Source organism: Cetorhinus maximus, unplaced genomic scaffold (assembly GCF_964194155.1).
Source record: "Cetorhinus maximus unplaced genomic scaffold, sCetMax3.hap1.1 HAP1_SCAFFOLD_650, whole genome shotgun sequence".
In the NCBI taxonomy this organism is placed as follows: domain Eukaryota; kingdom Metazoa; phylum Chordata; class Chondrichthyes; order Lamniformes; family Cetorhinidae; genus Cetorhinus; species Cetorhinus maximus.
The window spans coordinates 137,757-153,290 of NW_027596592.1; the positions used below are offsets into that span (position 1 = coordinate 137,757).

A 15,534-nucleotide genomic window follows, 5' to 3' on the forward strand; every position below is an offset into this window, starting at 1 on the left:
CTAAAATCTTACACTTTCCAGCATTCACACTTGCTCTTCTTGACTCCAAATACAGTTATAAAGGAGCCTTCTGTTCCATGCCTGGAGCTCTGAACTATGGAAGAGAGTGGCTGGGACACATTTCTTACACACCTCAGGATTAATACAGAGGTTAATACAGTGATTAATACTGGATGTGGCTAACAGTAGCAAAAACAGCAGAATCCAACTCCTGCAGACACTCGTGAATTCTCCGGTGTCTCAGTAGACGTTTTAAGTCAGTGAATCCATTTCCACACTCGGAGCAGGTGAACGGTCTCTCCACAGTGTGAATTTGCTGGTGTCTCAGCAGATCATTGCTGCTTTTGAAGCTCTCCTCACAGTCAGAACATTTAAAGGGTTTCATAGCAGAGTGAATACGCTGGTGTTTCAGCAGGTTGTATGACTGAGTAAATCCCTTCCCACATGCAGAGCAGGTGAACGGCCTCTCCCCAGTGTGAACTCGCTGGTGTACAGTGAGTTCAGATGATCGCCTGAACCCAGTCCCACAGTGAGAGCATCTGAACGGTCTCTCGTCTGTGTGAACACGTTGATGGCATATCACTTCCCCAGAACTTTTAAAGCACTTCCCACAGTCTGGGCATTTAAAAGGTCTTTCATTTGTGAGGACTCGCTGGTGTTTCTGCAGGTTAGATGTAGCAGTGAATCCCTTCCCACATGGAGCAGGTGAATGACTTCTCCCCACTGTGAATGTGTTGGTGTCTGAGAAGATATTTTTTGCTTTTAAATTTCTTCTGACAGTCAGAACATTCAAAAGGTCTCTGATCAGTGTGAACATACTGGTGTGTCAGCAGGCTGGACGACTGAGTGAATCCCTTCCCACAATTGGAGCAGGTAAATGGTCTCTCCCCAGTGTGAGCGCGTCGATGAATTTCCAGTTCAGAAGGGTAACTGAAACCCTCCCCACAGTCCCCACATTTCCATGGTTTCTCCATAGTGTGGGTGCCTTTGTGTCTCTCCAGATTGGATGATCAGTTGAAGCCTCATCCACATACAGAATATGTGTGTGGTTTCTCTCCACTGTGAATGGGGTAATGTTTTACAGGTTGTTTAACTGGTTAAGACTCTTTCCACAGTCAATTCACTGGAACATGCTTACATGGGTGTGTGTGTCTTGGTGCTTTTCCAGTCACACTGATGCTTGAAATCTTTTCCCACGGGTAAACAGACAAACATTTCTCCTGCTACACTCAAAGGCGGATAATATTCAGGTCCTGATGAAACAAGTGGCTCTGTCAGATCTTGCTGTGATGTTTGGTTTGAGCTTTCCATTTTCAAATCCTCCCTTTCTGATATGCTGTAAAAGGAGTTTACAAAAGTTAGCGCTGTCAGGAAAGACCAGAAATTCAGAGTGAAAAATTCTAGTTTCTATGAAGCATTTTTTTCTCTCTTGGTTCCCCGAAGGTTTAACACCCTGTTTCACATACGTTCCCCTCTTATCTCCTGATGACTGGGATGCTGAAGTTCCACCAATTCTCTGTTCCCCAACAAGATGGCCAAACATGCACTCCGCTCGCTGAAGCAGCCCACCTTCATAAGATTGTGAGAAATAACAGCAGCAGAGGCCATTCGGCCCATCAAGCCTGCTCAGTGAGATCATGGCTGATTTGATTCTGGCCTTCACGCCACATTTCTCCTCGCACCCATAACCCATGACTGCCTTGTGGATCAAAAATTAATGCAGCTAACTCAGCCTTGAAAATGTGCAATGACCCAGCCTTCACTGATCTCTGGGGAAGTGAAATAAAAACAAAAAACTACTGCGGATGCTGGAAATCCAAAACAAAAACAGAATTACCTGGAAAAACTCAGCAGATCTGGCAGCCTCGGCGGAGAAGAAAAGAGTTGACGTTTCGAGTTCTGTTGAAGGGTCATGAGGACTCGAAACGTCAACTCTTTTCTTCTCCGCCGATGCTGCCAGACCTGCTGAGTTTTTCCAGGTAATTCTGTTTTTGTTTTGGATTTCCAGCATCCGCAGTAGTTTTTTGTTTTTATTTCACTTCCCCAGAGAAGTGGGGAAGTGAATTCCATCTTACAATGCTGCACAGGCCAATGGGTCCCTGAGTCCCCGCCCACTGCCTCTTACCTCACCAAGATGGCCGCCCAAGAGCCCCCTCATTGAACAAGCCCCGCCTTCCTCTCCCAAGATGGCGGCGGCCTGTTGCCCGGGTAATCGGATTCTCCTTTGCCTTCACCTATCACTGGCCTCCTATCCAGCTTCACCAGTCCCACGCCGCACCCCCGCCCCCACCGCCCCGCCCTTTAACATATATATTTCACCACATTTCTACTTCTCTTCAATTCTGAAGAAGAGTCATACGGACTCGAAATGTCAACTCTGTCTTTCTCTTCCCAGATGATGTCAGACCTGCCGAGTTTTTCCTGCAATTTTTGTTTTAATAACCCGGGTCTGTCACTGGGGAGGAAGCCCCGCCTCCCGGATCCGCCCCGCCCCGACTCGCAAGATGGCGGCCAGTGAGCCCGCTGTCCTCGGGCCTGTCACCGCGGGGTAAACGCGGGGTTTCGGGCCTCTTATTCGGGGTCTCAGGCCTACCCCAGAAGTTGATCCAGTTCCCAGTCCAGCCGCGGTTTCCATTCCTACCCTGTGCCCACAATCTCCTCCCGCCTCCCAAACCATCCGCTCCTCCTCACTCTGTCACCATGACTGACACTGAGCATGCTCAGAGCGCACACCCACACTGCACCTGCGCACTGGACTCCTATAGTCATTGATAGGGGACCTTCTGGAGCGCGGGCTGTTCTGGGTAAATAAGCCGCCATTGATAGCTTGAATGCGGGCAGAGAATGTAATGTTTCGGCATCCCAATTAAGGTCAGTTCGAGAGGCACAATACATAAAATAAACACTTTATTATGTGGAAACCCGAATGTCTGGACCCTCCTCCCTGATGTAATCTATGCAATCACCACCACATCCACCCGCAATTTCAGATTGGAAGAAGGTTCAAAGTGATGATCCAACACCGTTATTCATCATTTACACTACGGACCGGGACTTGGGAACAATGAAAATATTGGCAGCTGATGCCAAACAGCATTTCTAACACTGAGGAAGAATGTAACATAATACAAGAAGACATTAGAACACCTGCAGACTGGTCGTTAAGTGGCAAATGAACTTCAACAACGAGGGGATGAATGGCCGACTCCTGCTCATTGCCCATATATTCGTGCAATAAGCAATGATATACCGTGGGAGCAAAAATACAAACATTGCCTAGACCTTAGAGAATAAAAAACTGAATGGTGAAGAAGAGAAATGCAATCTCTAGAAAGAGATGAATAATGAAAAACGTTATTGCAAGTCAGCAAATCAAATAAAAATGTTCACAAAAGGCCTGGATTTATTTCCAGGGGTACCAAATTAAGAAATAATTAAATATTGTTCAAATTGGTTAGGACCATGTAGGTATTTCTGGTCTCCATACAATTAAAAAGTCAAATAAGCATTGGAGCTTGTGCACAAAGGATTTTTAAGGATGATATCCTCACTGAGCGGTTACAGTTATTGGGAAAATTAAAAGGATAGGGCTTTGTTCTTTAGAAAAGTGAAGGCTTAGATGTGACCTGCCAGAGGATTCTTTAAACTATGAATGGGTTGTACGGGGTAGAAGTGGAGCCAATGTTTCCATGGGGGAGGGGGGGGGGGATCAAAAACCAGGACCATATCTTCAAGATAGTTCCTAATAAGACCAACAGGAAAATAAGGAGAAATGTCTTTAGTCAGAGAGTAGTTAGAATGTGAAATTTACTACCACAGGAAGCAGTTGAGGTGAAGTAACTTAGTTGCTTTCAAAGGAAACTAGATGAGTACACGAGAGAAAGGAGATTAGAAAGAAAAGCTGAAAGGCTGAAGTGAGGGAGATGGAATGGAGTGAGATACTTTGAAGATAACCATGAAAACAAATGAGTTGCTTCAAATAGTCTGTTTCCAGACTCGATGTTCTCTGTAATTCAATGTCATCTCCTATCAAATCCTGATCATCATGTTCCACATCCATCACTTGTACTGCACATGCTCAGAGTACAACCCAGTGCTGAGTAATCACACTGGGCTCTGCAGTCACTGATGGAACATATTCGGCCACGTGGAGAATTATGGATTGTAACAGTGTCATTGAAAGCCCAATTGGTGAACAGGCATTTTTTTTATAGATCGAGGTTGGGCTGAAAGGCCTGTTACTGTAATGGAATCATACGTGGCAGAGGTTGGTTAATGCTCAGGTCTGTACAGCTGCGGCCCATGAGGTGGATTAATACTCAGGCCTATAAAAACCCACCATCCTAAGTTCAGTTACCCTCACTACCAACTCCATCCCTCTCCCTGCCACATTCTGAGGCTGGACGAGATCCATTGCAACCTTAGTTTCCGATCTGACTCTGAGCTGAGGGATGAGCTACCGATGACATATCCTCTCCATCATGAAGATCGCCTCCTTCCAACTCTATATCTGTTGTCTCCATCCCACGCCAACCCATTTGCTACTCATCCACATCATTGTTACCTCCAGACTCGACTATTCCACTGCCCTCCTGGCTGGTCTCCCAACTTCCACCCTGCATAAGCTTACGCTCCTCCAAAACTCTCCTGGGTGGACAGCAGTCCAGTGGGGATAGGGTAAATAGAGATGAAGCTGGGTCTCATGAACAAGATGAGCTTGTGAGAAGATAAGAGGATATAAGAGAGAAACTAAAGAAAGATGTGAGTTCAGGGCTGGGGCTGGTCAGATCTTTGGAGGAAGTTTAGCCCAGTGAACTAATGGAGTGGAGGGAAGCAGCAGAGGCAGCTGATCAGAATGTCCCAATCTTAGAGACAAAGAAGTCCATAAGCTCTTCTGTTGTCAGAGGTGAGGATGGAGAAAACAGGGGAGAGAGAGAACATTTCAAAAGGAACAAACTTGTATTAGGGATATTTAAATGACTCATCACTCTGTTAACATCAAGTTGATTTATTTGACTTTTATCCAGAATATTAACATATATAACTGGGCTAGAGCTTCTTAACATCAGTAGAAACATATCCCAATGCTATTTTTGTTTTAAGACAAGGGATGGAAAAATATCTGGAAGGTCAATGCAACATGAGGACTGTATTCATTGATCTACAGAAGACTTATGACCGGGTGCCCAGGGAGGAAGTCTTGAGATGTGTTAGAATTCATGGAGTCCCTGAGGAGCATGTACGACTATTACAGGACATGTCCAAGGAGTGCCAAGCCAAGAGTAAGAAGCAGTATGGAGGGAGAGAGAGAGTTTCAATGTCAAAGTTGAATTGCATCAAGGATGGACACTGAACCCCTTCCTCTTCCTGATGGCCGCGGATGTTCTAACTGAGCAAGAATAACAGGAAATGCCATGGTCAATTATATTTGCAGATGACATTGAGCAATGTGGTGAGGATGATGAGAACATGACTGAGTACGTAGGAAAATAAGTTGTGAAGAGGACATAAGGAGGTTACAAAGGGATTTAGTTAGGTTAAGTGAGTGGGAAACGATCTGGCAATATAATGTGGGAAAATGTGAAATTGTCCCTTTTGGCAGGAAGAGTAAAACAGCATATTATCTAAATGATGAGAGATTGCAGAGCTCTGAGATGCAGAGAGATCTGGGTGTCCCAGTGCATGAATCTCAAAAGGTTAATAAGCAGGTACAGCAAGCAATTAAGAAAGCTAATAGAATGTTATTGTTTATTGCGTGGGGAATTGAATACAAAAGTAGGGAGGTTATTGTCCAATTATACAGGGCACTGGTGATACTACGTCTTGAGTACTGTGTGTAGTATTGGTCTCCTTTTTAAGGAAAGATGTAAATGGAAGCAGGACAGAGGAGGTTTACTGGACTAATACCAGGAATGGGCAGGTCATCTTATAAGGAAAGATTGGACAGAGTGACCTTGTATCCGATGGAGTTTAAAAGAGTAAGAGGTGACTTGATTGAAACATACAGGATCCTGAGGGGTGTTGACACGATGGATGTGGAAGCATGTTTTCTCCTATGAGAGAATCAAAACTAGGGGCCACTGTCTAAAAAGAAGGGGTCGCTCATTTAAGTCAGAGATGAGGAGAATTTTTTTCTCTTAGAGGGTAGTGAATCTTTGGAACTCCCTTCCTCTAAATGCAGTGGAAGCAGAGTCTTTGAATATGTTTAAGGTAGAGTTAGATATATTCTTGATTAACAAGTGGGTGACAGGTTATCTTGGGGGGCGGGGAGTTGTAGGTGGGAATGTGGAGGTAAGGTTACATTCAGATCAGCCATAATCTTATTGAATGGCGGAGCAGGCTCGATGGGCTAAGTGGCCTACTCCTGCCCCTAATTCATATGTTTGTATCAATATCTGGGAAACTGGAGAAATGCACTGGAAGACACAGGTATAAAGATTAGTTTTGTTTTTATTCTTTCATGGGATGTGGGAGTCGCTGACAAGACCAGCATTTGTTGCCCATCTCTAATTGCCTTTGAACTGACTGACTTGCTCGGTCATTGCAGAGGGCAGTTAAGAGTCAACCACATTGCTGTGGGACTGGAGTCACATGTAGGCCAAACTGGGTAAGGACAGCAGATTTCTTTCCTAAAGGACATTAGTGAACCAAAGACCCAATCTATGGTCTGTCAGAAAAGCTCTGAAGAAGGGTCATTCGGATTTGAAACATTAACTCTGATTCTCTCTCCACAGATGCTGCTAGACTTGCTGTGTTTTTCCAGCATTTTCTGTTTTTGTTTCAGATTTCCAACATGCGAAGTATTTTGCTTTTATCTATGGACTGTCAGTTCGAGTCCAGGGAAGAGAATCAGAGTGATGGTGTAAGATTAGAGGCAAAGGCTTGGAGAATGTGAATAGCTTCAAGTACCTGGGGTCAGTGATGGCAGGAGATGGAAGTATGGAAACTAGGAAATGGATTAGCTCTGGTTGGAGTAATTGGAAGAAGTGCAGTGCAGTGTGATTTGATAGAAAATTGTCACTGAAATTGAAAAAGAAGAATCTACAGGGCAGTTGTGAGACCGGCCTTGTTATACAGAGCAGAAACTTGGGCAATCTCAAGAAGAGAAGAACAATGCCTGGATACTAATGTGATAGAGATACTGAGATGGATGTGTGGAGTGACAAGAAAGGATACAATCAGGAACCAGTACATCAGGGGGTCAGTGAAGATTGTGGAAACATCAATGGAAGTAGCTGAGAAGAGATTGAAATGGTCTGGTCTTCATTTGTGGAGAGAGAGAGGAAATGTGGTGAGGTGAGTAATGGACATGGGACTGTCAGAAAGAAGGGGAAGGTCTAAGACCAGATGGAAAGATGCGGTGGCCAGAGACAGAAATGCAGTAGGATTTGATCCGAATGTTATTCATTGCGATACCCTGCCCCAATCTCGACATCACAGCGAAAAATGACTATTCGCTTATTTGATTTTTGATGGCGGGTTCTATACCCAGCATTCCGAGCGGTAGTGAATGTTCCCTATCCACGCCTCAAGAGAGTAGTGCGCAGGCGCAGTGTCGGGTGCATGCCCAACACGAGGGATGGCGATTGGGCGAGATGCTTCTTTGTCTCATCTGCAGCCGGTAAGAAAAGGGAAATGCAGAGGCAGCGGTGGAGTCGGCGGGTGGACAGGGAAGGTTTTTAAACGCCTGGTGAAGCCCTCCAATCTGGAATACGGACCTGCAGCTCCCGCGTTTGCAGCTTTTAGTCTATTTCCAGAGAACAAGCCCAGGTTAACGGCTGCCATCTTGATTCAAGGGGGCGGGTGAATGTGCGGCCATATTGGTGATGTAACAAAGTGGGCGGGGTTTCAGGATTTGTGTTCCCAACCGGGTCCTAGTGCTGTTTTGTTTAAAGGGGCACGTATATAGTGCAGGGCTGCAGTCCCCGTATTGTTACTGGAATGAGTTACACAACTTTTGGTTACACTTCAGCCCCAGGCTCCTAATCTTTGACTGCCCAGTGTGGAGGGGTGCGGGTGGGTAAGTCAGAGGATCTTCTCATTGTTACAGACAGAATTTAGGTGGTCCCTTCCAGTCCATAATCAGGATGTTTGTGTGTCATTTCCTTACCTTCTGAGTGATTTTTTCTTAATTTAAAATAAATTCCAGCAGTAGGCTTTCTGGTGATTTTTAAAAGTAAAACAGGTTATTTATTGTCACACTCTTGCCCTGGATGTTTAAATGCAACATCTCAAACACTCTTCTCACCCACAGTATCTCACACACAGAAGTTAGATACAGATGAAGTTAAAGCCGTAATTATATAAATGGAATTTATAACTCAGTCTTTATATCAGTACGGGCCTGTTGTCTTCTTGGCTGAGCTGTTCCTTTAGTTGGAGTGAAGGTCTTTTAGAAGCAAATAATTCTCATCAAACTGTGCATCCTTTTGTCAATGAACAGCCAGGAGATTGGTTCTCAGGTAGGCTTGGAAGCTGGAACAAGTACAGTACTTTGGCTGCATTGGTAGACTTTCAGCTATGATGGTTCAGTTGTTTCAGATGTTTCCTGGTGCTTCAGATGTCTTTCAGACACAGATTTGCTTTGTTGAGGTTGTATTATACTGCAGTCACTGACAGTCAATTCCAGTCACAAGACTGCAGGGTTAACACTTCTGGAGTCCAGACCACCATGAAACAAAAGAAGTTGATAATGGTCATTCACTCTTATCTCTGCCCATCCTTGAGCTCAAATATCATCCTTTATTAGATATGGCACCCTGAGACCGACAGTATAGAGACTTCATATTCCCCACATGCTTGTTCATCCTTGCACAGTGAGATGTTTAAACTTCACAGGTGCCTATGAAGTTCCCTTATTCAGCTCCATGTTTAACTAAATATTGGCCACGGAATCGAACGCTGTTCACAGTTTAATGTCCGTAGTCACATGTTAAGTTGCAGCCATCTTAACAGAGTTTTGTGGCCAGTTTCACAAAGTATGACCTTACACTCTCTAATATCGAGTATCTCATGCTTGTACTGAGCGTGATGTCCTGGACCTGGTTAAAACAGTCATTTGTAGATCCAGGATGGGTGAGTCCCATGGGGAGGGTGGTGGGGGGAATCACTCTGGCCACCAACCTATTTTCCATGGTCTTGTCTGTGCCCAGGTGGCCCTGGAGAGGGAACAGTGTCCACTGGTATACTTGGTACATTCCACAACTGGTGGGCACTTCAGGGTACAGAGTGTCTCAGACACTGGAAACAACATTCTGGTTTAGCTGGGAAAGTTCCCTTTGCTTTTGTTGGGACTTTGTTGCTGATTTTGGTTTCTTTTAGTTTGATTGGGCAACATGCTAGGAGGAAACAAGGAAGAGGAAAAAATGTTCCATAGAAACTAGAATAATCTGTTCTGAATTTCTATCCTGCACTGACAGTGATGACTTTTGTAAACTCCTTTTACAGGATATTAGAATGGGAGGATTTGCAGAGGAAAATATCAAATCAAACATCATGTCAAGATCTGACAGTCACTCGGTTCATCAGGACCTGAATATCATTGGCCATTGAATGTGGAAGGAGAAATGTTTGTCTGTTCTGTCTTTCGGAAAAGATTTCAACCATCAGCGTGAATGGAAAAGTACCGAGACACACACACATCCGAGTGAGAGTGTCCAAGTGCACGGACCGTGGAAAGAGCTTTAACCAGCTACACTGCCTGAAAAAAAAATCACACCATTCACAGCGGGGAGAAAACGTGCACGTGTTCTGTGTGTGGACGAGGCTTCCATTGATCATTCAGCCTGGAGAGACACGAGGACACTGGCACCATTGAGAAACCGTGGAAATGTGGCAACTGTGGGAAGGGCTTCAGATCCCCGTCCGTGCTGGAAATTCATCGACACAGTCACACCAGGGGGAGACCGTTCACCTGCTCCGTCTGTGGGAAGGGATTCACTTGTTCATCGTACCTGCTGAGACACCAGCAAGTTCATAAGTGACTGCAGGAGTTGGATTCTGCTGTTATTCTGTGTTATGCTGTTACCATGTTCATTCTGACAGCTGGAGTTTGTTTCAGTTGATGTTAATAATCTCTGTAACTAGGTTCGAGTTTAATATTCTGGATATAGGTTAAATAAATCAGCTTTGTGTCAAACACAGTGTTCGAGTCCTTGATTTCTCTAAGAGGAGACTGACTGATATCCTGTTACCGTCTGTTTCATTTTTGGGCCTTTTCTCCTTTGTTAATGGAAACTTGTATTGAAATAGCACCTTTCACAACATCAGGATGTCCCAAAGTGCTTTACAGCCAATTAAGTTCTTTTGAAGCGTAGTCACTGCTGTAATGGAGAAAGTGCAGTCGCCAATTTATGCACAGCCATTTTCCACTAATAGAAATGTGACTTTGACCAGGTAATCTGTTCAATGATGTTTGTTGAGGGATAAATATGAAGCAGTACAACAGGGAGAACTCCCCTGCTCTTTGGAATAACACTATTGGAATTTTTACACCAACTGAGAGGGCAGATGGGGCCATAGATGAATGTCTCATCTGGAAGATGGGACCTCTGACAGTGCAGTGCTCCCTCAGTACTGCATCAAAATATCAACCTGGATTTTATGCTCATGTTTCTGGATGTGGATTTGAACCCACAACCACCTGACTCAGATATAAGAATACAATCACTGAGCCACAACTAACACTTCATCATTAGCCAGGTTATTTCAGTCCTCATACCTTCGGTTACTCTCATGGACGAGTGTAAGATTTTACTGTGGGAGTCACAGATTACCCAAAAAGTGGGTCGAAGTACTAGGTGATCTTAAAGCATTTTATTAAGAAGCAACAATTTAGATATGATACATCAGTTAAATAGGCAGAAAGAACATACAACCCGTAACAGGTGAGAATGGTTTACTGGTCCCGGTGTGAACAAATGGATGGGGATATGCAGGGGGGGAACCTGATCTCCATGGCTGGAGGTGACAGTCTCCTCGGAATGGTTTACTGGTCTCGGATCAGGGGGATGCTGATCTCCGTGGCTGGAGGTCGCAGTCTCCTCGGAATGGTTTACTGGTCCTGGATCAGGGGGATGCTGATCTCCATGGCTGGAGGTGACAGTCTCCTTGGAATGGTTTACTGGTCCTGGATCAGGGGGATGCTGATCTCCGTGGCTGGAGGTGGCAGTCTCCTCGGAATGGTTTACTGGTCTCGGATCAGGGGGATGCTGATCTCCGTGGCTGGAGGTCGCAGTCTCCTCGGAATGGTTTACTGGTCCTGGATCAGGGGGATGCTGATCTCCGGGGCTGGAGGTGACAGTCTCCTCGGAATGGTTTACTGGTCCTGGATCAGGGGGATGCTGATCTCCAAGGCTGGAGGTCGCAGTCTCCTCGGAATTTTTTCAAACGTTACAAATCACACCTGCACACTCACATCGGTATGCTAGTATCATGCCACATATGCTCCTTCTGATACAAACCACTCTTGAACTTTCATGTGATCTTATTGAAAGATCAAACAGGGCATCTGACTGAAGATCTTTGCTTATGGTTCTGATGCCTTGGGTAGTGGCCAGACTATCAAATGCAGTTTTCTTAAGAGTTCAGAGGCAAGGATACAAACAAAGAAAGCTATCAATTTACTCATCCCATCGAAACTTCTCTGAGTTTCACTAGAATGTACATGGCTACCAGATTGATCTATTCTATTGAAGTGTACCCGAGGTAGGGAGAGGGGGTTATTCCAATTCCCATTTGGTGGTATAACTTACTCTATCTTTTATTCTCAGTGGGGCATCGCATTAATTACCATTCTATCTCATTCATGAGCCATGGAGGAACTTTGCCATCCAATTTAATATTCTCATAATATGGTGTAATTGGATCAGAGAAAGAAGTCTAGGTACTTGCAATCAGTTTGGAGATAACTCCCATTCTCAAGTACTTTGTCTTTAAAGATAACACATGGGATAAAGCCAAATTTTTAGTTCAAAACATCATGTCATTGGAAAGGGTTAACTTTTCTGCATGTTTGCAAAAGCACAGAGCAAACATTCTCAAATGTGCACAATTGTGGAAACGTTACATAACTTCTTCAGATCAACGATGAATGAAACTACCATTTTAAACTTATTTTTCTAATCATTTGTTTAAATTTTTTTATCTTTGCCCAAATTTTATTATTTTGTTTGATTCTCTCTTCAAGTATTTTTCCAAATGACTGTGTTAGAACTGAGGAAAAATAAAATTTAAAAAGTTAGCTTTTACTGTTAAACAAAAGATTCAACCTTCTTAGACCAACAAGAGTTAAAGGAGGTGGAGCTTCCCACTGGTTATGTTTCAACTCTGAAACATAACTTGAAACCTAAAGTGTTTCTTCCATGAAGCAAACCTTTCAATGCCTGTTACAATTGTACAAGTGCATTGTAATTCGTACTTAAAGATTTACTTTCACTGAGTAATTATAACGTTTCACTTCTCTCAGCACCTAAGTTGGTGGCATTTTCGCTTAAATGCCAAATGGTTCCAAATTTTTTAGTTCTTTCTTGAAAGAATTTTTGAATCTTTGAGATTTGCGAGCAATGCCCTGCATTAACAATGACTGGACGGTGTTTCGAATGTATGGTATACTCTCAGCAGGGTAAGGACACTTCTTCATGGGAGGATGTATCAGTCTGCTAATATCTTCCAGTTTGGTCATGTCTCCACAACCATGTGAATGCACCTGGCACAGATTCGAGAACTGCCTGGACCTCAGGATCACCAGAGGTGACGGGTTCGTGCTCCTCTGCAAAGCCTGATAAAACTTGGGGCACACCTTTCATGGGGTCGGGGGGAAGATCGTGGATTATTGATGGCCTTCATTATCAATACCGATAATGCAGAATACCGATCTCCCACTATCATGTCAGAGAGGGGAAACAACTCTGTGGGAGCCCTGCTAAAGTCACTGGGAGTCTGGAGATATGTGCCTGGGGTACCTGATACACTATGACAGCCAGCAAAACTCTGTTACTAATTCACCTAATCTCTATCACTGCCTCCATTCTTTCCAGCCACTGATCAACAGGATCAGGACTCTCCTGTGCAGGGGGAGGGGGAAAGCAGGACTCACAGTTACTGTCAGTCTCCACACTGCACCTATCGTGACAGTGACGGGCATAGTGGACCAGTTGGTTACAATTAGGATGATGCACTGGGTCATCCCTTCCTGGCATGAAGTTCCTGGATGGTCCAGATTTCTGGCCAGGCAAGGGTCTTCCTCTTCATCGGTGCTTGTGGAGTTATCACGGGTCTGTTCGTGGACCCATGGGAATGTTGAAACAACTTGTTCCAGGTCATTGCCATAGTGTCATAAACACCCCACATGCTACAGACTCATGGCTGGAGCCCTTTCAGAAAGAGACCCTTGAAGCTGAAGGAGTGAGAACAGTTTACTGTCCCGGAGAACAAACAGATGGATGATGCAGAGTAAGTGCTGGGCTCTGTAGCTGATGGCAGCGGACTCTTCTCAACAGTTTGCTGGTGTGAGCCAAAGTGTGGGTGTTGTACTGGAGCCAATATGGATCAGTATGGAATTTTCTTCCTAGTCAAAGAGATTTTTTTTTCCTCTCAAGAGCCTGTGTTAACCTTTACACAGTCATTGGGGAGGCGGTGGAGTAGTGGTATTGTCACTGGACTGGTATTCCAGAGAGCCAGATTAATGCTCTGGGGACCTGGGTTTGAATCCCACCATGGCAGATGGTGAAATTTGAATTCATTAAAAAAAAACTGATGCCCATGAAATCATTGTCATAAAAAACTCATCTAGTTCACTAATGTTCTTTAGGGAAGGAAATCTGCTGTCCTTATCTGGTCTGGCCTACATGTGACCCCAGACCCACAGTGATGTGGTTGATTCTTAAAATGCCCTCTGAACAAGGGCAATAAATGCTGGCTGAGCCAGTGACATCTCCATCCTATGAATGAATTGAATTTAAAAAAACCACAGACAGCTGCTTTACATCTGGGTCATGGGATCCAGTGGTATCAGGGTTAGAAATGTCTTGCTTCAGGGCCTGTGCTAGAGACATGTCCTCAGACAACAGCCCTATCCATGCTTGTCAGCACCAAGCTGCTATGGAGTCTTTCTTCATAAGAAAGAGAGTTATTTCTACAATATTCAACAACTTACTTAAGATTTCTTACGGTTAATAGATGGTGATTTCCTACAGCCCATTACATGGATTGGACTTGTCTGCATTCCCACTCGAGGGATTTCTACCAGATGGGAGGGGTAATATTTGGGGACTCTCGATTCTGCACCAATTCCCATTCCCCTTCTTTCTGGTGGATAATGGAGTTGTCACTGTGTGTAATATGTATGTCAGTAAGAATTGTCAGCAAGGATTAATCAGCACTTTCTAATTGGAGATGTTAATCAGTGAAACCTTTCAGTCACTGATTTGTAGAGTTCGTACCAAAGATCAATTTAGGATTGAAGAAAAAGTTCATAATATTGTTCTGAACTAACTACTAATGCAAGTTCCTGAACTACAGGGAAGGTCACAGACAGCAGTTCTTAAAAATTGCAGCCCCTAGAACACAATTAGTTACAGTTACAAATATTAAACTCAAGCCCAGTTACCGGGAGTATTAACATCAGCAGAACCAAAGCTGAACTGTCAGAATGATTCAGTCCTGGATGTGATTAACTGAATAATCCAGTCCCTGCAGTCACTTGTGAACTCGCTGGTGTGCCAAAAGGTTGGATGAATTAATGAATCCCTTCCCACACTCGGAGCAGGTGAACGGCCTCTCCCCAGTGTGAATTCGCTGGTGTGTCAGTAGGTTTGATGACTTAGTGAATCCCTTCCCACACTCGGAGCAGGTGTACGGCCTCTCCCCAGTGTGAACTCGTCGGTGTGCAATGAGGTGTGATGAACTCCTGAACCTCTTTCCACAGTAAGTGCAGCTGAACGGTCTCTCCTCAGTGTGAGTTCGTTGGTGTGACAGGAGGCAGGATGAATCAGTAAATCCTTTTCCACACACGGAGCAGATGAACGGTCTCTCCCCAGTGTGAACTCGCTGGTGTATCAGCAGGTGGGATGACCGAGTGAATCCCTCTCTACACACAGTGCAGGTGAATGGCCTCTCCCCACTGTGAATTCGCTGGTGTGTCAGCAGGTTGGATGACTTAGTGAATCCCTTCCCACACACAGAGCAGGTGAACGGCCTTTCCCTTGTGTGAACTCGCCGGTGTGTAATGAGAGTGCCTGACTGCCTGAAGCTCTTTCCACAGAAAGTGCAGCTGAATGGCTTCTCCTGAGTGTGAATGAGTTGGTGTGACTGGAGACTGGATAATTCTGTGAATCCCTTCCCACACACAGAGCAGGTGAATGGTCTCTCCCCTGTGTGACTGCGTCGATGAGTTTCTAGCGTGGATGGGCATTTGAATCCCTTCCCACAGTCCCCACATTTCCACGGTTTCCCCATTGTGCCGGTGTCCTTGTGTTTCTCGAGGCTGGATGATCAGTTGAAGTCTCATCCACACAAAGAACACGTTTATGGTTT

At 44.6% G+C, this 15,534-nt stretch overlaps 1 protein-coding gene across 1 annotated transcript; it reads right to left on the reverse strand.

The window, feature by feature from the left end:
- On the reverse strand, nt 1-15,534 carry LOC144674396 (uncharacterized). Its single transcript, XM_078535791.1, is given in 3 exon segments — nt 1-698; nt 700-1,011; nt 14,702-15,534. Coding segments are annotated over 3 exon segments (1,602 nt in total). The 5' UTR covers nt 15,457-15,534; the 3' UTR covers nt 1-163.